The sequence below is a fragment of the Apodemus sylvaticus genome, chromosome 10, assembly GCF_947179515.1.
Source record: "Apodemus sylvaticus chromosome 10, mApoSyl1.1, whole genome shotgun sequence".
Taxonomy (NCBI): Eukaryota; Metazoa; Chordata; class Mammalia; order Rodentia; family Muridae; genus Apodemus; species Apodemus sylvaticus.
The window spans coordinates 5655727-5678707 of record NC_067481.1 but is presented as its reverse complement, the minus strand read 5'-3'; the positions used below and the strand labels follow the sequence as shown (position 1 = coordinate 5678707).

Sequence of the window (22981 nt, the reverse complement as noted above, 5' to 3'; positions counted from 1 at the left end):
GTGTGTGTGTACCATGTATGTGTACCATGTGCATATCTGGGGCTTGCAGAGGTCAGAACAGAGTGTTGGAACTGCAGGATCTGGAGTACAGAGGGTTGTGAGCCGCCATGCTAGGAACTAAACCCAGGTCTTTTGCTAGAGCAAGTGCTCTTAACTGCTGAGCGACCTCTCCAGCCCTATTTTATCTGTGTGTGTACACATCAGGAGACAACACAGGGAAATCAGTTCTTATTCATTTTACCATGGTGGCCCTACCAGGTGTACTGGAGACACTCGTTTTTCCCTGCAGAACCATCTCACTGGTCATTACCTGTTTTAACAGGCTGGGAGAGGAGCAGGTATAAAGGTGAATGAGGAACTCCAGTAGCAGCACAGGGAATGGCTTCCTGAAGACAAGAGTGCTTTTCAAAAGGAAAAGCCACCTGGACATCACTAGGGATGTAAATCCCGGGTCTCCTCAACCCGCTGGACCAGGAGCCTATGCTGTTCTGAGGACAGTTCCCAGCTGAGCCAGGCCCTTCTGCAGGAGGATGCACACCTTCCTATCCAGCTAGTCACAGAGTTGGATCAAGGGTCCCATACACAGCAACCTGAACCTGAAGTTCCGTGCCCTGGGTGCTCTCGCAGGCAGTACCACAGGTCCAATGAATCTACAGAAGCTTCTAGGTCAGTCTGACTGGGAACAAGTCCCCTCTACTCACCAAAATGCCTTTGGCTGTAGGACGGATTTAGGCAAACAGGTGAGGGTAAAGAGCAAGACAGGCGCCTGCCAGCTGCACAGCCCCAGCTGTAAACGGAACCTTTACTCTTCTGTAGGACTTGCCGTCTCTGAGGCTCACTGCCCCAGGGGGCTAACCTAGGCCTGAAAGCTTCTAGCAGCCATCATCCAGGCCTAGGATGCTTTCAGCCTCTGAGACTTACTGCTGAGTAAGCTCAGTCTTTCTAGTTCTTTCTGAGCTCTGGCTGGCTAACTCAGCTGATTCTGGCTCAGGCTCCTTTCCAGGCTGGCGTCGCTATGGCTGCTCTTGGGTCTCTGACTTTCTGCTTTGCTTGGCCTCAAACTAACTCTGGCCATGTGTTCCCATCTTCCGGCTACTTGTTCCCTGGCTTGTTCTGCCTCACCCATACCGCTAGCGCCCTCCCTCCCCGTCTCCCGCTCTGTGCCTCCTTCATCTTTTCCTTCCTCTCAAGTAGCTTCCCTTTCCTCTCTCTGCTCATCAGCGTTGGGCACATCCTATTCTGTCTAATCTTTCTCTGATTTGTCACTTTGTCTGCCATTCAATTAGACATCACTTCCAATCATGGGTGCTTCCTTGTACAAATTAACGTTTCCTTCACTGTCTGAGATTAAAGGTGTGTACTAAGAACTGAGCCACACCACAACTAGAAACAGGGTTTTTCAGTAAACAGGGTCTGGGGTTCACAGTATGATCAAATATCCTGCAACACCCAGTCCCACCAGAGCTGCTCGGAAGGACCCAGGGATCCTGACCATGCCAGTGGAAACGTGCCCGTTCCACCCAGGGATTTCTTTCCTGCATCGACAAGCTATTGTTGATACATCCTGATGACATGTACGGGACAGAGATCAAGAAGTTCCTTGTGGAGAAGACAGCATCCCTTACTCATGAGCACCTGTGGGAACCCACCCATCAGAACCTGGCCTATCGACAACTCCAGGACCTGCTCCAAGGCCCAAGCATGTCTTCTACTGTTCCCCAAAGTATATCACACTGAGACTTCAGCTTCCCCTGCTCAGAACAACTCTGATACAGCACCGAGTGTTCAGTACTGATTGCAGGGCCTGCAGCAGGTCACTGGCCTGAGCGGCACTTGAATTACAGTGAGATCCAGCATGCTCAACGACAGCAGCACAGTCTTCTTACCCACTTTAGCAGTGCCGGCGTAGCTCTGTGCTAGCTGAGCTTACACATTTCTGCAGATTCTAAGGGAGCATCTGCCCAAAGAAGGATCTTGGGCCAGAGAAGGAAGAGCCACAGTCGAAGTCAGAGGCTAATAGGAAGGAGAACTGAGAACTGAGGTGGGTGACAAGTTTACACAGGAACCCCCCCAGCAGTCTACTGACTCAGGATGCGCACAGCCCCCACAGGGGCTCCTAATCCTGCCAGGGAAAGCGCCACTGCCTGCAGCTGGCAGGCAGACAGCAGAGCTAGCCAACGCTCAACAGCAACAGTAAAACAGAACCCCACCGGCAAGGTGCAAGGCGGCACACGCCTTTAGTCCCAGGAGGCAAGGGCAGGCAGATCTTGGAGCTCAAGGCCAGCCCAGTCTACAGAGTTTTAGGACAGTCAGGACTAGCTAGCTACAGAGAGAAACCCTGTCTTGAAAATGAGATAGCAGACAACTTGGCGGTGCATGATCCTAGCCCTGAAGAGGTTGAAGCAGGAGGATCCTCGGTTCAAAGCCAGCATGATTATGTAATCAGATATTATCTCAACTGTCCCTACCTCAAATGGGCAAAACCTCAGATCTCACATTACAGCCTACTGTCACTTCCCAAGCACAGACGGGGGCGTGTAACATGACTCACAAGTCAGAGAGCTTGTGAACACGGCAGTGGAAAGGACAACCAGTCCCAAAGATTCAACTGAGGATACAACCTGGTTCTCCCCACTTGATTCTTCTAGTCACACCAGGGAATGTAGAAAAGAAACCAGGATCCTGGGCGTTCGCTATGCAGCTTCAGATTGCTCAGACAGGGCGGCCAGGGATCCCCTCCCCTGCAGTGGTGAAGCACTTTAGAATGCCACACGTCCCACATGCAGACAGCACACACACGGTAAACCCACCATTCACCGCGGCCCGTCACTACCCACACAGGAGCAGGAGCTCCTGTGGTTTTTAGTTTTAAGTTAACTTAAATGCAATCTCTCTCGGACTCTTTCGGGACAGGTTTCTTCTGTGTAGCCCTGGCTGTCCTAGAAACTCTGTACACCAGGCTGGCCTCTGCCTTCAGCGTGCCAGAATTAAACACTTAACACCCACTACCCACACCTGCCTTACTTAGAACCAATCTTGTTTAAAAAGAGAAACAAGTCTTGAGAAATGATTAAGATGTTATACAGAAAACCTGTTCAGCCTTCAGAGATGATGACTGCTCCAATAATTCCCCTACTGCTCTAGTCACCTCCCAACAGGATACACACCAGCAGGCACCCCCCCCCTCACACACACACCACAGGGAAGGAGCACAGGAGACTATAGTATGCCCAAAGGAAAGCTGTCCACAATATAAAATTTATTCGTTTTTATTAAATATGTAAAGGGTTTCATTGGCACCTTCCACACACCTTTGCCCCTAAGACACGACCACAGAGAAAAGCCACTGTACCAAATACTACCAAGTCCCTTCGGAGCCCTTGCTCTCTGGGCGCAGGCCTGCCCCCGCCTTGCAGCGAGCACATCCTTGCCGACAGCGGCCACGTGTGGTCACCTGGAGGAGCTGCGCTCCTTGCTCACGCAGTCATCCTGTGAGGTGGTGTCCCCATTTCCCACCATGCTGCAAGTCCTCCTCTTCTTCCTGCGGTGTGCCGTCCCATCACCTTCTGACCCAGATTCACACTGGACACAGGGAGGAAACACAACTCAGGGCCGGCCGGCAGGGACAAAGGCTTGCACTAAGCTTCATGACCTCGGACCAGTCCCTGGCTCACTCGATAGGAGAGCCAACTCCCTCAAGCCATGTCTGCCTCCATGTGTGTGCTAGGGGAAACATGTAAGATGCACAGGCGCACACATAATTCGTCAACGGACCATCAGAAGCCGCAGGTGCTGGAGAGAGAGCTCGGTAGCCAAGAGCACTTCCTCTCTTCTAAACAACAAAATTCACTGTGAAGTTTGTCTACAGAGGAACGATGATCTTTATAGAGATACTGTAAACCAGAATGTTAAAACAGAAAAGACTGAGCAGAGTGTGGTGATGCACACCTTTAATCCCAGCACACAGGCAGCAGAGGCAGGCGGATCTGTGGGTTCAAGAGCAGCCTGGTTTACAGAGTGAGTTCCAGGACAGCCACAGCCAGAGTGGGAGACTGTCTCAACAGCAAACTAAAACCAAAAAAACCTTTAATCCCAGCACCTGGGAGGCAGATTCAGATGACTGTGTGTTTGTCTAAGGCCAGCCTGGCCTGTGTAATGAGTTCCTAGATAGCCAGGGATATGTATAAAGACCCTGACTCAAAAAAAAAAAAAAAAAAAAAAAGGCCAGACCTGATGTTTCATGCCTTTAATCCAGCATTTGGGCCAGCCTGGTCTACAGACTAGGTTCCAGAAAAGCCAGGGATATACAAGAAACCCTGTTTTGAAAAAAAAAAAAAAATGAAAGCACAAAAGAAGAATTCCATGTGGACAAACCCTGTGTTTCTTCCCTTTTTTTTTTTCTGAATTCTTGAACGTCGAGCACAGGTTTCCTAGGCTAGATGCAGTCACGCAGTGGCGCCACAGCAATCCTTCTGCCAGGGCGGACTACCTTCTCACCCTGAGCTGGTGTTAACTAAGGCAGGTCAGTGGGTTTGCCTGTTTCTAGACTTACGTGTTACCATCCACAGGGAGAATTAACAAGGTTCGTGCATGGTCAGAATAAAGACTCTACATCCCTGTGATCACAAGGCCACCGTTTGACAAACCTTCACACACCCCGGGCACCTCTGCAGCGGATGAGCTCACACGTGTGAGACACTGTAAATGGGTACCATCATGGGGACAACGGCACCTGTCCTCAATGAGGAAGCCGCGCTCCACTGCCCTTGGACTGAGGGGGCCTGGGCAGGCGAGGGCCTCACCTCTGAGTCTGAGTCTGAAGAGCTGGAGCTGGAGGAGCTGGAGGAGTCGCTGGAGCTGTCAGAGGCGATGCCTGTGGACTCTTGGAGGTCAACAGCGTCGGCGAGGACTGCCAGCTCAGGGTGCTCCTGCTTCAAGATCCTGAAGGGCAAGAGGTATTGTTCTCAGAGCTGTGACAGCTGGTGGGAACGCCCACTTCCAGTGACACAGACTCAAGTGGAGGCCTCCATTGCTTGTGGTGCCTGGAAATGCCAGTGCTTCGGCTGGAGCAGACCACAGCCTGTTCACATTTGCTGAAGAAAAACAACATTCTAGAGCCACACACCTGTGCGCACCAACCACACATCTCTGGAGGGCCAGTGAGTGTCCTGAGGGAGGGGAGGTCCTTAGGATGTTTCTCTTGAGAGAAACAGCCCCTTTTCCTACTTTTCTCCCTAAACCTTTTCTGGCTCATTTTCCTTTTCCTTTTTTTTTTTAAAAAGCCTTTCCTTCCCAAAGCACGGTGCTAGTGAGGGGGGTGGGAGCTGGTTAGATTATACTAGTAAGAGCAGAAATGATTAGGTTCATAAGAAATAAGATGTCACACGAGACCACCCCGTCCGTCACTCGGAAGAGAGAGCAAGCTGACTTAGAGCAGTAGCCCTCCCCAGCAGCAGCCTAGCCTGGCTCCACTGTGACCAGTGACAAAGGACCTGCTGAGGCCTCGGAGTGGCCTCACTGCAGCACACAGCGGCTGCAGGGCAGAGTATGTAGGCCTCATGCCCGAGAGTCCAGGGGAACAGCAGCCACCACCCTTGCCGGCCTCTCAGCAGGGAGGCACAGCACTGAGCAAGCCAGGATCCCTCTCTTACCCCGAGAGCTGGTCCCTCCAGGTCAGGGTTGGGACACAGTGGCACGGGGTGGCTGGGGGTGGCTGGCACTGCCGCTGCCCGTGCTGTATCTGTTCTGTGGATAAACAGAGGAGCTAAGTCTCCAGGGCAGTTGCCTCACAAGAACTGAAGGTAGTAAGTTCAAATGAATGTTTCCAGGGAAAATAAAAACCTCAACAAAGGCCTGTGTTGTTTTTGTTGTTTTGGCTAGTGCTAGTTTTTATGTTTAAAAAATAACAAACAAACAAGAATAAAAAGAATAAGAAAAAAGGAGAAAAGAGCACGGAAACAAAATGAGAAACAATCCCCGTGTGAGCGTCTTGACTGCGATGTTGAGCACGCATGCAGAGCCAGCCGCACAGCGCCACCTGGAGGCTAGCAGACGCCCTGCCGACTCACTCGCCCTGACCTTGGCCCTCTCTCCCCACAGGGGCAGAAGCCCCAGCTGCTGCCCCAAGAACTGAGGAAGGCAGAAGGGAATGAAAAGTTGCTCACCTATACCACTTCCTTGACAGCTTTGGTCTCCCTCTTACCGTCTTGTGCCACACAACAGGGAAGTTGGTGCTGCTGGCGAAGTTCTGGGTGATGGCAATGGTGGTGTCAAGATTGAGGACAACATGCCACCAGCCCCCTGAAAGCCAACAAAGGAAGAGGGCAGTGAGGATCGGCTGGCCCTGCGAACCCCTGGGTCTAACTCAGCAGAGGGGCCTGCACTCTCCCCGCTGGTTACAGGCCCTATAAGGCAGAGCGGAGCGATGGCGGCATACTGTCAGCCTCCTGTAACCTAGCTGTGACCGACACTGTAGAAGCCAAGGCTCTGGGCGGACCCCCAGCCTTTAAACTCTCACTGCTGGAAACTGCATCCGTCCAGCTCTAGCTGCGTGGGATTTCCCAAATGAACCCAGGCAGTTCTGCACTCAGTCCAGCAGAAAGCCAGGGACCTAGATGACTACTCAGACACAGTCATGTGGGCCACGGAGGTGCTCTCCCTTTGGACTTGAGTCCCTTTGGACTCAAGGGGGAGTGCGCGCACCCACCAGATAGAAAGGGCCTTCTGGGTCATTCTATGGGTCTACTCCAAAATGGCAACACAGCACAAGTCCGGAACAGTCAGCTGGGAGGAACGGAGTTTCTTTTAGCTCATCTATACCTGGTACAAAGACAGTTTCTCCTGGTTTCTGTAATATCTCCAGGGGTTTGAATTCAGGTGGCCAGGTTGGAAGCTGTGTCCGGGGATAAATGACATTAAACCAGGTAATCGCTTCATCCTGCTGGTTCCCTCCTTCTTCTCTGGTCACCTTGATAAGTTCTCGGGGTGTGTTTGTTGGGAAGAGGCACCACCGCTTGTGACCCTGAACTAAGGCATTCCAGGCACTGGTCCCCAGAGGGTCAATGTGAATCCCAGTTCCGGAACGTGGCGGCCCCATCACAAACCACCTGCAGGATGCAAACATGAAGGCATGAGAGGTATTCTGAAATGTGTGTGAGATAGAAGCAAAGTCTCTAGAATACACCATCATGCACTGTGTCTTCAGAGACTCTACATTCTGGTAATCAACATTAAGTGAACTATAAATGAACAAGTGCCTAACAAAAATATATCCGACTGGTGCAAATTATTGCCGGTCTTTTATCCATCCAACGGGCGAGGGAGCCCAAGCTTTTAATCCCTACATCCTGGAGACAGAGGCAAGTGAATCTGTCAATTCAAGGCCTAGCAGGGCTACACAGAGACCCCTATCTCAAAAAACTCAAACCAAGTCAGGTGCCATATTGAACATCTTTAATGCCTAGCACTTAGAAGGCAGGGATAGACAGATCTCTGTGAGTTTAAGGTCAGCCTGGTTAACATAGTGAGTTACAGGACACCACACTTGTGAAAATAGAAATAAAACTTCCTTGGTAAAGTACCCTGGGCCTGGGTGGGAGAGACGCTCAGGTTAGGAGCACTCAATTCCCCAAAGCACCAAGGTTCAATCCTCAGCACCCCGCATGGTCACAATGGCTCACATTCAACCACAATTTCACCTCCAGAGAATCTGACCTTCTCTTCTGATCTCAGGCAGTAGGCAAACACTGGTACACATACACGCAGGAAGTTAAAAAAAAAAAAAACTGAGCATGGCAGTGGTGGAGTACACCTTTAATCCCAGCACTATGGAGGCAGAGGCAGGCAGATTTCTGAGTTCGAGGCCAGCCTGGTCTACAGAGCGAGTTCCAGGACACAGGATAGCCAGGGCTATACAAAGAAACCCTGTCTCGAAAAAACAGAAAAAAAAAAAACAACAAACAAACAAAAAACAAAAACAAAAAAAGAGTGAGACGCCCTGGAGAGTGAGTTTGAGGAATCCAGATGTCTGGAGGAACCAGGACCCCCCCCCACCCCCCATGGAATCCATCTTCCCAAGTAGGACCAGAAAGAAGTCAATGTGTAGGGAAGGCCTTCATTGCTTTTACAAGGTTAGGCAGAGTTCTGCTAACCTCACACTCTGGAAGGTTTTTGGATTTGTGTGTGTGTGTTTTTACTCTGGGACAGGGTTTCTTTGTGTAGCCCTTGGTGTCCTGGAACTCACTCTGTAGCCCAGGCTGTCCTCACAGAGATCTGCCTGTCTCTGCCTTCCAAGTGCTGAGATTACCACTGCTTGTCACTGTCACTGTTCAAGGTTTTTGAACACTTGATGTGAAATACTTTACCTGTAAGGGGGTCTGCGCTTCTCCCCCGCGTACTGGAAAAGATCATCTGTGAAAAACTTGGGCACCTTGTAGTCTTCCAAAAGTTTCCTTCTTTTGGGGTGTTCTCCATAGCTGCTATCAAAAATGTAAAGGGGACTGTCATCGCGGGTGCTCTCCATGTACTCGATGTAGTATTTCATCTTCATCTTCACGGAGTAGCCGTCATTATCCTCACCGCACTTGAACTTCTGGTTCCGGTATTTCCTTTTGAGGCGCTCCAGAGTCCATTTCTCCTGTGCGGACCAGCCCTCTTGTGCATTCAGCAGAACCACGGGCTTGTAAGGCCTTTCGTACCGCTCTACAAATTCTTTCACCGACAGCTGTAAAGCATCTGCTCTCTCCACGTTATCCTGGGGGAACAACAAAAGACCTGTCCCGTTAGGACCCTGGGAGAGGTCCACTTGGCGGATAAAGGTGTCCCACGGGGCCAATTAGCAAAGACACACATTAGCAATGACACACATTAGCAATGACCGAGCCTTGGCTCCTCCAGGGGGAGGGAGGCCCACGTGCGTGAGAGTGAGCACGTCGCACCCGGAGCCACCCCTTCCAGGGAGGGAGGGGCCCGGAGCTCCCACGAATGTGCGAGTTTTGACAGCCCGGCTGCGGGGCCCCGTCGGGGGCACAGGCGGCCCTCGGGTAGCGGGCACCGAAGGCGGACAGCCGCCGCCGCGAGTGGGGTCCCGCGCCCCGCTCACCGGCACGGCCGCAGGGCTCAGCGGGTAGCTCTCGTAGTAGTTGTGCCGGGTCCAGTCCAGCGAGTCCTTGAGCTCGGGCCGCGCACTCCGCTTGGCCTCGCGGATGCGCTTCTTGCTCTTGTGGTTCATCGTGAGCCGCTCGCCGTCCGGTTCCGCCACGACCTCGACGCGGCTCGCTTCCTGCCACCAAATGCGCCCTCCCAGCTGGCGCGGCACCGAAACGCCCTTCGCTCGGCCCGGCGCCTTTAAAGTCGCCTTCCAGAAAATTCACTCCCCAGCCACCACCGGAGCTGCGGGTTGGGCGAACAGCGGCCGTCCTCCCCGCCCCACCGCCTCATGCGGTCCGCCATTGGCCTCAGCGTATTGCCAGATCCGCCTTCACGCGCGCCAATTGGGCGCCATGTTGGGAAGGTCGCGTCGCGACGCCCTGCCCCTCCCTGCTTTGGCCTACGCAACACTTCCGGCTGCGCGTCGCTTCCCTACGGACTGCTTCCGGCCCCGCCCGCGGTGGCCTCTTGTTTCCTGTGTCTGGTTCGGACAGCGTCCGGCCCCGCGCCCCTTGAGCCCCGCCCACTGACCCGGCGTCCGTGGACTCCCCTCCGTGCGAGCGCGGCCTCATGGCCGGGGCCCGGCGCTTTCGGTTCCGGGACGAGCCAGGTCCCGGAGGCGACGGGGCGGTGCTGGAGGTTCGCGTCCCGCAGGTGCGTGCAGCGGCACCCACGTGGAAGCGCCCCATGGTTGGAGCGTTGAGAGTGGGAATCCTTCAGTTTTCGGCTTCGTTCATTAGCACCAGGTCTGGTACGAAGCCCGGTGAGGGATTGAATATGCTGCAGTGATACATTTAGGGACCATGCCAGGAAGGACACTGAATTTTACCAGCAAAGTGGCTATCCTGTCCTGTGATGCTAACTTTGAACTTTTTGGAAGCCTATCTCAATATATCTAACACCGCCTCCCCACCCACACAAACCTCTGGGTGCTCTTGATCGAACCTCTGCCTGTTAGGAAAGAGCTCCACCACTGAGCGACATGCCTAACTCCCCGTTTTATTTCTGAGCTCAGGCAGACTTTGAATTTGAATCCCTGCTTCCTGCTTACGGTTACAGGTGTGCACCACCAAGCCGACTTAGGCAGTGCTGGGGCTCGAACCCAAGATCCATACATGCTAGGTCAAAGTTGTGTGTTTGAGTTTATACCTAACTCCATAACCTTTTCTTGGTTTAAGTTTGGGGACCAGGGATTCCTGTCTCCAACACTCCAATAAAGTTTTATACGTCGGCACTGGCTTGTTCCCACGAGCTCATACCTACCCTAAACCTGAGTAAGAACTCTTCCCAGACAGTCGGTTTTACAAAGGAGTTTCCTGTTGTAAGCAGCTGGCCCATAGGTAGATAGGTAGGTGTTCCTTGCAGTAGTAGGGGGGGCAGAAAGTACAACCCTATGCTGCCACCTATAGCGGTCCGCGTTTTTTCCAGACTTCTACACAAGTGAAGCAGAGATTTTGTTGAGAAAGAGTTTCTATATGTATCCCTGGTTATTGTGGAACTCACTCAGTGGACCAGTCTGGACTCAATTGAGATCAGCATGCCTCTGTTTATGGAGTGTTGGGATTAAAAGTGTATACCTCCTCCCTCCCAGCAGCCTCTACCATTACAGATTCTTGGATGTGTACTGCAGAAAAATATTCCAGGACAAATCAGTGTGAAGCGGAGTTAGAAGATAATAATTATAACCTAGATTTAAGTTTGGGAGTTGTTTTTTGGATTTGGTTTTTTCGAGACAGGGTTTCTCTGTATAGCTCTGGCTGTCCTGGAACTCACTCTGTAGACTAGGCTGGCCTCTAACTCAGAAATCCGCCTGCCTCTGCCTCCCAGAGTGCTGGTATTACAGGCATGCGCCACCACAGCCCGGTTAACTTTGGGAGTTAACACTTAGGAAAAAGACACAGAAGGCATAGGGCACAGGCTTCCTAAGTCAGAATACTGCATTTAAGTGTCTTAATAGCCATATGCATGATTTGGTAACATCTGAAGTTAAATTGTTTAAAGAATTTCTAAGAGACTTGTTTTAGTAAATAAGACCATAGGGTGATTAGTGTAGTGCATTGGATAGGATTACAATGATGGTGCCAAAACCATATGCTACAGGGTCAAAGGAAACTTTACAATAGATCCTAAGGGTGTTGACATGTTTCTAGTCTTGTCAGATTCTCAGAAAGTTGCAGGATACAGCTGGAAAAGCTGTGAGTTACATTCTGTCATACAGCTTCACAGGAAGCTTGTTTGTTGCTGTTTTGAGGGGTTTCAAGCCTAGCTGTGGCTGTCCTGGACTTGGTTCTGTAGACCAGGCTAAGCTACAAGAGACCAAGTGTCCTCTGACTTCCCCATATGCCCCCACCTCTAACAAGGTAAATGCAAAAAAGATAGCCAATTTTGGTTTAGAAGAAACCTTCCAGTATCCTCTTGTACTTTGAAATGGCCAATAAAATTCCAATCTCCCACTTACCGCTGTAGTCAGACTAAAGACACTTGTTTGGGCAACCCTGTCTCCTGCTGCTACACTTAACATCATCTTGCTTTATTGTAGCCTTTATTACTAACCAGATACCCATTTTTGCATAACCAGATACCCATTTTTGCATATCATCGTCTAGTATGTAGTATGTACAGTGTATACTCTAGTCCAAATATTCTAGTCCTGATTCTCAATGTATGTCAATGATTTTCTTTGCAGGTCCTGCATGTCCAGTATGGGATGTATGTTTGGCCCTGTGCTGTAGTCCTGGCCCAGTACCTGTGGTTTCACAGAAGATCTCTGCCAGGCAAAGCTGTCTTAGAGGTAACCAGTTAGCAGAACACTGGGTTATATTTGCTGTGCTTTCATGCAGCTAATCAGTTAGTTTGTCGAAGTTTCGTTTTTAAGATTACTTAAATGACAGCCTGGAAACTTTAGCTGTAAAGGGAATACCAGTTAGTGGCTAAGTGGCTAATAATGCAAGTCACCTTTTCTGGTACTACATGCATCCAGGTGCTTTTCTCTTTCATACCCTACAAGACTGGAAACTACGGTAGGGAGTATCACAAGTTTTAATATGGAAGTAGAAGCCCTTTAAATTTGAAACAAGCACTTTCTCCTTAGCAACCTTTAGTCCCAGCTTTGAAGATCTCATACCTAGAACATGCAAACTCTCATTTGGGATGGAAAAACTATTCTTAAATACCCTTTTTATTTAGATTGGAGCTGGAGTGAGCCTTCCAGGGATTTTGGCCGCTAAATGTGGTGCAAAAGTAGTATTATCTGACAGCTCAGAGTTTCCTCACTGTCTGGACATCTGTTGGCGAAGTTGCCAGATGAATAACCTGCCACAGGTGCAAGTTGTAGGACTGACATGGGGCCACATATCAAAGGACATTCTGTCCTTGCCACCACAAGACATCATTCTTGGATCTGACGTGTTCTTTGAACCAGAAGGTGAGTATAACTTATATAACAGTCTTGAACAGATGTGTCTGTCTTATAAAGTTCACTTAAAACCTTACCCCCTCCCCAGACTTTGAAAGCATTTTAGCCACAGTGTACTTTCTGATGCAGAAGAACCCAAAAGTTCAATTTTGGTCCACATACCAGGTCAGAAGGTGAGTATGGACAATTTACTGGCGGCTTTATAACAAAAGTACATTAAAACAGAAAATACATAAAATCATAAAACAATTTATTTCTTTTAAGTGCTGACTGGTCACTTGAAGGCTTGCTCTACAAGTGGGATATGAAATGTGTGCACATTCCTCTGGAGTCTTTTGATGCAGACAAGGAAGATATAGCAGAGTCTACCCTTCCAGGAAGACATACTGTTGAAATGCTGATCATCTCCTTTGCAAAGACAGTTTCTGAATGAACTGCACCTTAAGCTGTTCTGGGACTTAGTAACCTGGATGAATTATATTGAGGAAACTCAATGGATATGAAGATTGTCAATTCTGCAGGCCTTATGTCTATGATGTTATGCCTAGGGTAGCATTCAACATAAACAGAATTAAACACTGAAAAGGACTTGGACTGCTCCCAGTCATTAAAGTAGGACCATGTTGACACTGAAGTACCAGGAAAGAGTCCAACCACACATTTTCCTGTTGAGGGAAAGGGAACTCAATATTTTCTATACAAGGCCATTAACATTCAATGTAAATAATCGCACAGGACTTAGATTAAATGAGGAAAATAAAAGAACAGGACATATTCTCAAAAAAGCTAACACCAAGAAAACACTTTAATCAAACTACAGAAACAATGGTTATAGTACAGAATATTCATAAGCAAAAGATACACCATGTTTTAAGTACTTACAAAGTTACAAACCATTTGCTTCCTTAACATTTTCTGATTTTTTTTTAAGTTCACAACACAAGGATGATCAGATTTACCATTTTGCGCTTTTTTTTGAGGGAAGGGGGGGTGTATTTATCATCAGCTAGATGTGCTCACTGTATGCTCCATTATTTATATGCAAGGCCCGGGTGACTGGAAGTGCAGTTGTCAGGCATTTTAATAAACTGGACAGCCATTTGTTTCTGCACGACAAGGCATCTTTACACAGGAGCAATCAGGAGAAAACAGGAAACAGCCAAGCACTCTGCACTGCAACACGCCACCTTAACAGCTAACCAGCATTACTCAACTGCTACACAACTGCGCCTAGTGCACAAAAATACATAAGAGAAGAGATTAGAATTGTGTCGGGTAAACAATCCTTTAAAAAAAAAAAAATTAAGTCTTTTCACCTGAAAAGTCTTTATACAAATTTGGGTTCAGATTATCATTTAGACCTGAAGGTAAATAACATATATGAACAAATTACACCAACTTTAATAGGTATTTAATTTTTAAGGAGTGAAGGCAATGCTGAGTCAATCTGCTAACAGCTTTATCTTTAGCTGTATGTAAGGGCTGCACATGTTTCCTTATTAAGTCAGGAGGCCACAAATTAGGTTACCAATCTGTTTAATTTCAAACAAAAAAAGTCAGCACTATAAACAAAAATGAAATTTTACCTCAAATATCCAATCCAATAATGAAATCTGAAGTCGCTCACCTCACTAAATTACAAGAAATTTGAATAACAGCAACACAATGGCACATAAAATGAAGTTTGCCACCTGAGGCAGATTAAAACAAGTAAAAAGTTAGACAAATGTTACAAAATAACCTTTTTAATAGCCAGTTGCTTGTTCCAAGGACTCTTCCATGGACCGCTGGACTGAGTTTGTGGTCCTTTCCCCAAAAGTCCTCTGTTAAGCCGCTTGCCGATCCATCTAGGTTTGAAAAGAAAGAGGTTCAGTTTACTTTCCACTATTACAAAGGAACCAAAGTGCACATGGTTTCAGTATCAGGCATGTACTTACTAAGGCTCTGGTGAAACAAGTAGGTTACAGAAGGTTCCACCTGGCCATTTCAGTTTTTTTTTTAAAGGCCCAAATGGGAGTTTTTCCAAAGGGTACCACCAGTACGTTCGAATGTATGTGATTCTTGGCCAAATAACCAAGGCAAAAGAAAAAGGCAAGGGAGGGTTTAAAAGAATTAAAAAAAAAAAAAAAAAAAAAGGGAGGACAGGGGTGGGGCTGTATCCAAACAAAAACTTGCTATCAGATATTAGTCTACACTTTTAAGATGTTTGAAAATGAAACATTTGGCAGTTGAGGATGTTCTTAATCAGCTACTTAGGGCCCTTTCCTTTAAAAAGAAAAATAGGACCAAACAATTTAGAGTTAAAGACACACTATCCTTTCCCCACCCGGTGCGATCAATACCTGTAACTTTCTTTTGGGATTCCAAAAGTTCATTGCTTCTTAATTGCAATTCCTTTGCCACATCCATTAGAGTAAGAAGTCCCAGTCAGTACAACAGTTGCACTGATTGTTTCTCTCTATGAGGATAGTGCATCTTTAACATTTAAAGACAAACCTGCTCCAATACACGCCCACAGAAACTGGTCCCTGGAGGATCAGCCAAATCAGTTAAAATCTGCAATACTGGCCAATATTCTTTTATCAAACAGGAGACCGCAGCTTTAAAGGGGGAAAATGCAGACGTTGGATAAAAACAGCAAGAAATAGTCATTTTCATTAATAGGTCTCAAACAGCATGACACAGCCATTACTATCTAAGCTTTCCACAATCCTCTCTGCAGACCCCTCTTGAGCATCACTCCCAAAGCCGAGTAACTTCAGAGCAGCAGCAGCACTCTTAACACCAGGAGTCTTTACGCTAACACGGCTCAGAAAACCTACTCCATACCCCAGGGAGTCAGGGCGTGGCTCAGATCCCCGCAGACATTACCATGCTCTTAAGACGACACTGCTCCCTCTTCCTCTGGAGACTTGGGTGGGCTCTTGGACCGCGACCTAGACTTGGACTCTCGCTTCGACACGGGCGGAGGGCTTCTGGATCTCGACCGAGACCGGGATCGCGAGCGCGATCTGGAGACCGACGAGGACTTGGACTTGGACCTCCGGGCGGATCTGGACTTGGAGGTGGACCTCGAGCGCGAGCGAGTGCGGGACCGAGACTTGGAGCGGCTGTAGCGAGAGCGGCTCCGGGACCTGGACCGGCTGCGGCTCCGGGACCGGCTGCGTCGGCGGCGCCGAGGACTGCGAGGGGAACGCGAGCGACGCGACAGGGTGAGCCGCGGGCCGTCGGTCCCGCCCCGCCCGCTCTACCCGCCCCGCCGCCATTATCTGGCTGCCGGGCGCCATTTCCCTCGCCGCGAGGCGGGGTCTCGCACCGAGTGGCCCGGCCGCGGCCACGAGGGAGGGAGGGGCCCGCTCCACGTGCTCCGCGTACCTTTGTGCCCGGCGGCCCCCCGCTCCGCCCTGGGCCCTGCTCACCTGCGGCTCCGCCGCCCGTAGCCGCCGCCGCCGTACCTACGGGGTGGCGGGCCCCGGCGGCTGTGGTGCGAGTCAGGCGGGCGGCCGTAGCGCGCCATCTGCACCCGCAGCTCGCGGCCGTCGAGCACGGCGCCGTCCATGGCGTCCATGGCGTCTTCGGCGTCGCGCTTGTCATGGAACCGGACGAAGGCGAAGCCGCGAGACTCCTTGGTGTAGCGGTCCCGCGGGATGTACACGTCGCCGACGCGCCCATACTTCTCGAAGACGCGCCTCAGGGTGTCCGGTGAGGTGCGGTAGGTCAGGTTGTCCACCTTGAGGGAGGTCATGCCCTCCACATCGGGGGGCGGGCGGCCGTAGCTCATGGCTGCGAAGCGGCGCCGAGACCCAAAAGTCCTGGACAGGCCCTCGCCCTCAGTTAGCGCGGCTCCCTCCGGCTCTCAGCAGCGACAGTCCTCGTGGGTTAGGCGGGAGCCGCGAAGCCGTCGCAGAGCACCCTCACAGGAAAGACTCCCGAGCAGCAACTATGCGGGCGGGCGGCCCCCAGCGCGGATTTATATCCGCACTCACAAAATGGCGCCCGCGCCACCCGGAAATGAATCTCCTGATTGGCTCATCCCGCCGCGTTGCGTAACGTCGTCGCCGCGCGCCTCGCCCCTCCCGGGCGCGCCTGCGTACAGCGCGGCGGGCGGGCGGAAAGCGCGCAGTCACTGCTGTGGGGAGGGGGAGCGGCCCGTGAAGACAGTTAGAAAGCCCGCCAAATGCTCTCCCGTGGGCGAGGCCCGCGAGGGCGGGGGGGAGGGGGAAGAACTAAATTCTATGGAGGGAGCGAGAGAAAGCGCTCTTCACCAGGGCTCCGCCCTCCTCCCCACGCCAATACCCGGGCTTCACGCGCCGTTCCGCGCAGCCTTCAGCCCCGCCTGTCAGAGAAGGCTCTTGTGCTCCCTCTTGCCTGTGTCCCGGGCCACCTCACGTTCCCCTCTCCCGCCGCTTCCGACTTAGGCTCGCTGGGTTGGGCTATCTTGGTTTCACTTCTCGGGGCCTTTCTTCTCCCCGAGGCTACGGATAGTGTAAACCTAAGGTACGCGCTAGCCACGGGACTACATTTCCCAGCGGGCCACGCGCCCACACTGTGGTCAGGTGACCGGTCTCCTGACCTGCTGTGAGTCAGTCGGGGAGGGCTGGACCCCCAGCCGCGGCTACTGCTTGTCCTTACCCTGGATCCCTGGATCCCGGCCCCTGCACCTGGAGCTGCTGCTAAGGGTAGACCCCGGGTCTCCTCTGCACTAGGTCGTGTCCCTGGAGTGTCCCGACTGTGCCGGGGGGGAGAGCTTTCCCCTAAGCCCGCGATCCCCATCCCGGGACTGGAAATCGGCAGTCTGGCTGCGTGGTTCTCTCATCTGGTTTCTTCCCTCAGGACTGTCAAGGGGTTCGACTGGAGGAGAAGAGGTGACTGTCCTGGGCCGTTACTGGCCTCCGAGCAAGCGGAGCCAAAATGTCCCCGGAATCTAAAAAGCTTTTCAACATCGTTATTTTAGGAGTTGCCTTTATGTTTATGTTCACCGCCTTTCAGACTTGTGGAAATGTGGCGGTGAGTTGGAATCTGTATTCTTTTGAAATGCCTGTCAGAATGCACTCCAGTTGTGACAATAAACGTTTACATCCGCTACCACGCCGAGATCGCACCTCCTGTTTTTTAACCTATCCTTCCTCGCTTTCTTAATTCCGAGTATCAGATATTTCTCATTGATGTGGTGTTAAGCACTGCCGTTTATGGCTCAGATGGAGTTTGGGCCGTAGTTACTTTAATTTTTGTGAATGCGTTTAGTGCTCGGGTGGCTTGTGGTACAGCTGATTGTCGGGTTCCCCATCTCGAGTTCTGCAATTGAGTCTTTTTTTTCTCCTCTCATGGTGGGCTTGGGTGAGAAGTGTGGATCATAAAATTTTTCTGAGTATTTAGCCTTTCCCGCGGGGAGGGAGATGGCAAGATGTTTTCGTTGATTAGTTTTATCTTCCACACAGCAAACTGTCATCAGGAGCTTAAATAGCACAGATTTTCATGGCAGTGGATATACCAGGTATTGTACTATGTGCATGATTTTATTTTGCATGTCGTAGTTCCATACATCTCAGGAAAACCAGCAGTAAAATGTTGTAACTGAAGAGTAGCAATGGTTGTGTCAAATCTGTCTCTTTTTCATTTTTGAGCCAGCCAAATAGATCAGTAGGTACAGACCCATACCTCCGAGAGTACTTGGAATTAATCCTCAGAACTAACATGGTGGAAGAGAACCAACTCCTGCAAGTTGTCATGTGACTTCCACACAGGAGTACGTCTTTCTACCATACAAACATAAATTTTAAAATGTAGTAATAAGAAAGTTACAGGCCAGGCATGTCTTCATAAATTTCTTATGATGATGACTTCAGGTTTTCTGTAGAATTAGACTTTGGGATTGAAAGCCTGGCTTCAGAACTAGAGCTCTTTGCTACACTGGGCAGGTTATCCCAGTGACCTGACCCCCAGTTCTCTGCTACGGACATGGCTATACAGGCAGCACAGTGCTTCCTGCTCAGTATGCATGCAAGTGTTTGGATTTTTGTGGCTTTGTAATCTCATTCTCAGTTTGTAATCTCATCAGAAGCTTTAAGATTTTTAAGCTGTTTAGACCCAATTTTATAGGCAGAGAAAATGAAAACTTCACAAGTTTGTAGTACTTTGGGTTTGTAGCTGGAAATGTGCTGAATACATGCATATAAGCAGCTCTCCCTCCCGTTGCCTCTGACTGAGTAGTCTTCACCCCGTCTGCCCTTGAGCTTGTAGCATAACACAAGATAACCTTGAACTTCTGATCTCTACTTCTACTTCCTAGTGCTAAGCTTAGAAACCTGTAGCTTCAGGCCTGACCTCTGGGTTTCCTTTTTTCCTCTTTCCTATAACCTACACCAAACAGTTCCGCATCCTCCGAGAGCTCTCCTGGCCTCACCCACTGTTGTCAGGAAGGTGACCATGATGCCTCTGTCAGCCTAGCCTTACCTTCTGCTGAGAGATACAGGACAGACTAGACACAGGCAGTGGCTTTGTGGTCTGCAGGGTCTCACTCTGTAACCCTGGCTGGTCTTATTTATTTAGTTACTTTGATTTTTTGATACAGGGTTTCTCTTTGTACTGTTGGCTGTCCTTAAACTCACTCTGTAGACCAGGCTGGCCTCAAAATAGCTGGTCTTAAAGTCACAGAGATCCTCTTGCTTCTGCCTCCCAATTGCTCGGATTAGCCAAATGTGCCTCCTCGTCTAACTCAGGGTTCTCTTTAAAACAGAAAACCAAAGCTTTTAACGGACGAGAGTTGTACATGTTGATCTCTAGTATGTATGTATTGTAAACTTTTGAAGCTAAGTTATATAGCTTCAAATCTATATACCCTTTAAATCTACTTGATTGACTTAAGAAATTTGAGAAGATCCTAAATTGTCGTCCCATCTGACCTGGAACCCAGCCTTGATTAGCCTGCTGAGTACCAGGACGGCAAGCAGGCCTTCCTAAGGCCTAGGTACTTTCTCTTAATTTCTCTATGCTTATAGGTTTGCTGTATCCCCCAATTCTAGAACTCTCCTTATTTTGGTTCTTTATTACCTAGATATAGTATATGGTATCTGAGGTTAAGTGGAGGTTAGTGTCCACTTTTTTAGATAATTGTTACAACTGCCAGGCAGTGGTGGTGCACGCCTTTAATCCCAGCACTTGGGAGGCAGAGGCAGGTGGATTTCTGAGTTTGAGGCCAGCCTGGTCTACAGAGTTTCAGGACAGCCAGGGCTATACAGAGAAACCCTGCCTCGAAAAACCAAAACCACAACAACAAAAAAAAATTTTACAACTTTGTAGTACTGTGTTTTCTGTGTATTTTAAAGAACAAATGAAAGAATACATTCAATATTTGAGTGTCTTATGGAAATAGGAGTTTACAGATTTGAATGAATTAGGCAGATAAACACTGCCTGGTAATGAAATGAGGCCTCTCAAGACAGCTTGAGTTCAAGGGTTGTGTAGTAAACGGGGTTAATCCCAGCACTTGGGAGGCAGAGGCAAGGGGAAATTTGTGAGTTCAAGGCCAGCCAGTCTACAGAGAGGGTTGCTGTGCATCCAGAGCTACATAAGACATCCTGTCCCAAAATAACAACAAAAATATGTATATTAGCAAGGGGACAAAAAGTCACATGTAGTAGGGTTAGGCATTGTGTGTGTGCTTGTAATCCTGGTGTAAGGGAGGCTCAGACAGGAGAATTGTGGGTTCAAGGCCAGCCCTAGCACATAGTGATAGCCTGTCCCAAAATCAACTGCCCATATAGATAACTCGTATGTTTCTATAACCTATAATATGTATAACTGGGCCGTGTATATGTGACAGGGCTGAGGAATGATTGAAAAAGTGCTCAGGCAGGTGAAATAAATTCCTGCCTAAGCATGTTATAACTTGGTTCATTATCTGTAGCAGCCATGCAGCTCCCAGAAACTGCCACAGAGCAGACCACTTGCAGGCCCCTGGACCAAAGTCCCCTGGGCTGGAAGCTGACTCACCACTCCCTAAGAACTGTCTGAGAGGCCGCTTGCTCACAGCAGTTCTGTTTTCTATAAAATGAGATTGGGTAGTAATGCCTTCCTTCTAAAGCATCTAGACTTAAAAGAGGAAACATTTGTAAAGTGCCCGGGCAGTATTTCTTACCTCTCACTTTTGTTAAAAACAGTACTTGAAATCATGTTCCAGGAAAGGTGACTGAAAGAAACAGGGTACAAATGTTTAATACAAGCCAGATGTAGCACACATCTGTAATCCCAACACTCTCCTGGGACAGACAGACAGGAGTGTTGCTGCAGGTTTTGAGACCAACCAGGGCAAGATTTAGAGACCTTGTCATAGCCAACAAATAAAAACCAGCCAGTTTTTATTGTTTGCATGCCTGTAATCTTAGCACAGGGGAAGCTGAGGCAGGGGTGCCCTTAAGTTCAAAGTCAGTCAGTGCTACACTGTAGGTCCCTGTCTCAACAAAACCTTTATCTATCTATCAATAACTAATATATCCATGAAGTAAATGTGTATTTTTGTATGTTAAATAAATGAGAACTTTATTCTAAGGATGTAAATATAAATTCTGACTAAAGTCTGTGACTTTTTGGTGAACTTATAAAATGTACATATTATGAATAGACTTTTACATTATCATATTTTGTGTATGTGAGAGCAGGTGTGGAGATCACAGGGCGGCTCAGGCATTGGTTCTCTCCTTTCTCGTGGTGGGTTCCGGGGATGGAGCTTGGTCTCCAGGCTTGCAGAGGCGCCTCTGCCCACTGGGCCGTCTGGCCGCCTAGGCAGAATTTTAAATGTGAAGTCTTAGGCTGTTACTTAAGGTTCTTGTTCTTTTTTCCCCCCTTCTGCCGATTGAGCAGCTTGGCAATTATTTATGGCGTGTTCTCTGCTTCAAATTTGATCACACCGTCCGTGGTCGCCATTGTCGGACCTCAGATCTCTATGTTTGTCAGTGGTTTGTTTTACAGGTGAGTGGGTCTTTTTTTTTTTTTCCCATCACTTGTTTAATGGTGAGCACTTGATCATCTCTCAAGCGCGTAGGAAGTAGTTATTTCAGGGGTCTGACCCTTGGGTTGTGGCTCAGGAACACTGAAGTTCTAACCAACGAGTGTATCAAGTTGGTTTTTGTGTTTGAGGCCTGGTCTCAGGATAGCTCAGGCCCAAACTGGCCCCACACTGGAGATCCTCCTGGCTCAGCCTTCAGAGTTCTTCATCTTATCATCAGGTTCCAACCGGTCTGGCAGATCTCAGCATTTGTCTTACTGTTAATCAGAATCCAGAAATCTCTCTCTGTTGGGGTTGAAAAGAACCTTCTGTGAAATAAGTTTGCTTTCTGCCACATTGGCAAGCAGATTTGTGTGGAATTAGGAGATGCTTCAGGGCTCAACCTTCATTCTGCACTGAGCTGGCGGCCCAAACCAGCTCACACTTCTGCCTCTTAAGCCCACACTAAGAGGACGCTTTCCAGGTTGAAGCCAAGAATGCGAGCCTCTGCGCTGGCCCTGGGGCGGCATGCTTAGCTCTGCCTCACGTACTGTTTGACTGTAATGCACTGACCTGTTGTATTTTAGCATGTACATTGCCGTTTTTATCCAACCTTTCCCATGGTCCTTCTACACAGCATCTGTCTTCATCGGAATTGCTGCTGCTGGTGAGCATCTCATAAAACACACTACCTCCCCAGGGCGCGAGTGCGGTGTGCATGCTAGTACCGGAAGCCACCTGATATCATGCCTCTAATGAACGTTTGGTTTGGTTTTTAGTCCTTTGGACAGCCCAAGGAAATTGCCTGACGATAAATTCTGATGAGCACACAATCGGGAGAAACAGCGGAATTTTCTGGGCACTCTTACAGTCTAGGTAATAATTCCTTTGGTGCTTAGTCTCCCCCTGGGTTCCTTGTGACGTCACTTACTAGATCTTTACTGTGTGGTGCAGATTCCCTCTGTGATTTACGTAAAACGCGCGACCTATTTTACTAAAATTTAAAACTAACAAATAGAAGACATTAACCTCCATGTTAGCGTCCTCTACAGTTAAGGGCTTGGGGTTGTTAATTATATTTACACAAACTTAGAGAGGTGGGAAGTCGTATCTGTAGTACACAGGTGAGAAAACGGAGACTAAAAGTTAACCTGTGTAAATACGGCTATCTGGAGTCCAGGAGCCACACCCTCCTGCCAAGCTGTGCTGCCTGATAGCTGTGAGCAAGTACGCTCGATTCAGAAAGGAGAAGGGTGGAGCCGGTCTGAACCGTACAGCACAGGAGATAGTTTCTGAGAAAGAAGCCACAGCAGTCCTTCCTATGCATGTTGGTTTCAGTAGCACGTCCTGAAGAGCTGGGAATAGTGGAGTGTACCTGTAATTCCAGCACTCAACAGGAAGATTGCAGTGAGTTCAAGGCCAGCCTGGAGCCAGCG

At 49.2% G+C, this 22981-nt stretch overlaps 4 protein-coding genes across 20 annotated transcripts in view; 2 read left to right on the top strand and 2 right to left on the bottom strand.

The window, feature by feature from the left end:
- Window positions 1–3253: 3253 nt before the first annotated feature.
- On the bottom strand, window positions 3254–9425 carry Jmjd6 (jumonji domain containing 6, arginine demethylase and lysine hydroxylase). Of its 3 annotated transcripts, XM_052196500.1 has the most exons (7): window positions 9101–9325; window positions 8364–8752; window positions 6820–7106; window positions 6203–6300; window positions 5652–5740; window positions 4803–4941; window positions 3254–3582 (listed from the first exon to the last, which is right to left on the bottom strand). In XM_052196500.1, exons 1-7 carry the CDS (start codon window positions 9227–9229, stop codon window positions 3451–3453), a joined length of 1263 nt encoding a protein of 420 aa, XP_052052460.1. In that variant the 5' UTR covers window positions 9230–9325; the 3' UTR covers window positions 3254–3450. The 3 variants fall into 3 exon arrangements, with proteins under 3 accessions (XP_052052460.1, XP_052052462.1, XP_052052461.1); XM_052196502.1 differs by lacking the exon at window positions 5652–5740 and having other exon boundaries at window positions 6165–6300; window positions 9101–9425; XM_052196501.1 differs by lacking the exon at window positions 3254–3582 and having other exon boundaries at window positions 4825–4941; window positions 5652–5745; window positions 6165–6300.
- Window positions 9361–14697, top strand: Mettl23 (methyltransferase like 23). 2 transcript variants are annotated; one of them, XM_052196503.1, is made up of 5 exons: window positions 9361–9801; window positions 11834–11938; window positions 12334–12571; window positions 12651–12735; window positions 12827–14697. In XM_052196503.1, exons 1-5 carry the CDS (start codon window positions 9718–9720, stop codon window positions 12993–12995), a joined length of 681 nt encoding a protein of 226 aa, XP_052052463.1. In that variant the 5' UTR covers window positions 9361–9717; the 3' UTR covers window positions 12996–14697. The 2 variants fall into 2 exon arrangements, with proteins under 2 accessions (XP_052052463.1, XP_052052464.1); XM_052196504.1 differs by lacking the exon at window positions 9361–9801 and adding an exon at window positions 9810–9893.
- Srsf2 (serine and arginine rich splicing factor 2) lies at window positions 13350–16555 on the bottom strand. 3 transcript variants are annotated; one of them, XR_007979866.1, is made up of 4 exons: window positions 15982–16555; window positions 15434–15744; window positions 15059–15162; window positions 13350–14409 (listed from the first exon to the last, which is right to left on the bottom strand). XR_007979866.1 is itself a non-coding variant. In XM_052196506.1 (3 exons), exons 1-2 carry the CDS (start codon window positions 16341–16343, stop codon window positions 15441–15443), a joined length of 666 nt encoding a protein of 221 aa, XP_052052466.1. In that variant the 5' UTR covers window positions 16344–16550; the 3' UTR covers window positions 13350–14409; window positions 15434–15440. The 3 variants fall into 3 exon arrangements, 1 of the variants encoding a protein (XP_052052466.1); XR_007979865.1 differs by lacking the exon at window positions 15059–15162 and having other exon boundaries at window positions 13350–13792; window positions 14304–14409; window positions 15982–16550; XM_052196506.1 differs by lacking the exon at window positions 15059–15162 and having other exon boundaries at window positions 15982–16550.
- The window catches only part of Mfsd11 (major facilitator superfamily domain containing 11), a 20661-nt gene continuing 13435 nt past the window's right edge, over window positions 15756–22981 (top strand). Inside the window, exons 1-6 of one of the 12 annotated variants that reach the window (XM_052196492.1) lie at window positions 15756–15774; window positions 17396–17569; window positions 18001–18056; window positions 21422–21529; window positions 22133–22212; window positions 22325–22421. In XM_052196492.1, coding sequence (XP_052052452.1) covers window positions 17474–17569; window positions 18001–18056; window positions 21422–21529; window positions 22133–22212; window positions 22325–22421 — 437 coding nt within the window. In that variant the 5' untranslated portion in view covers window positions 15756–15774; window positions 17396–17473. The other 11 variants (XM_052196489.1, XM_052196491.1, XM_052196488.1 and 8 more) reach the window with 11 other exon arrangements.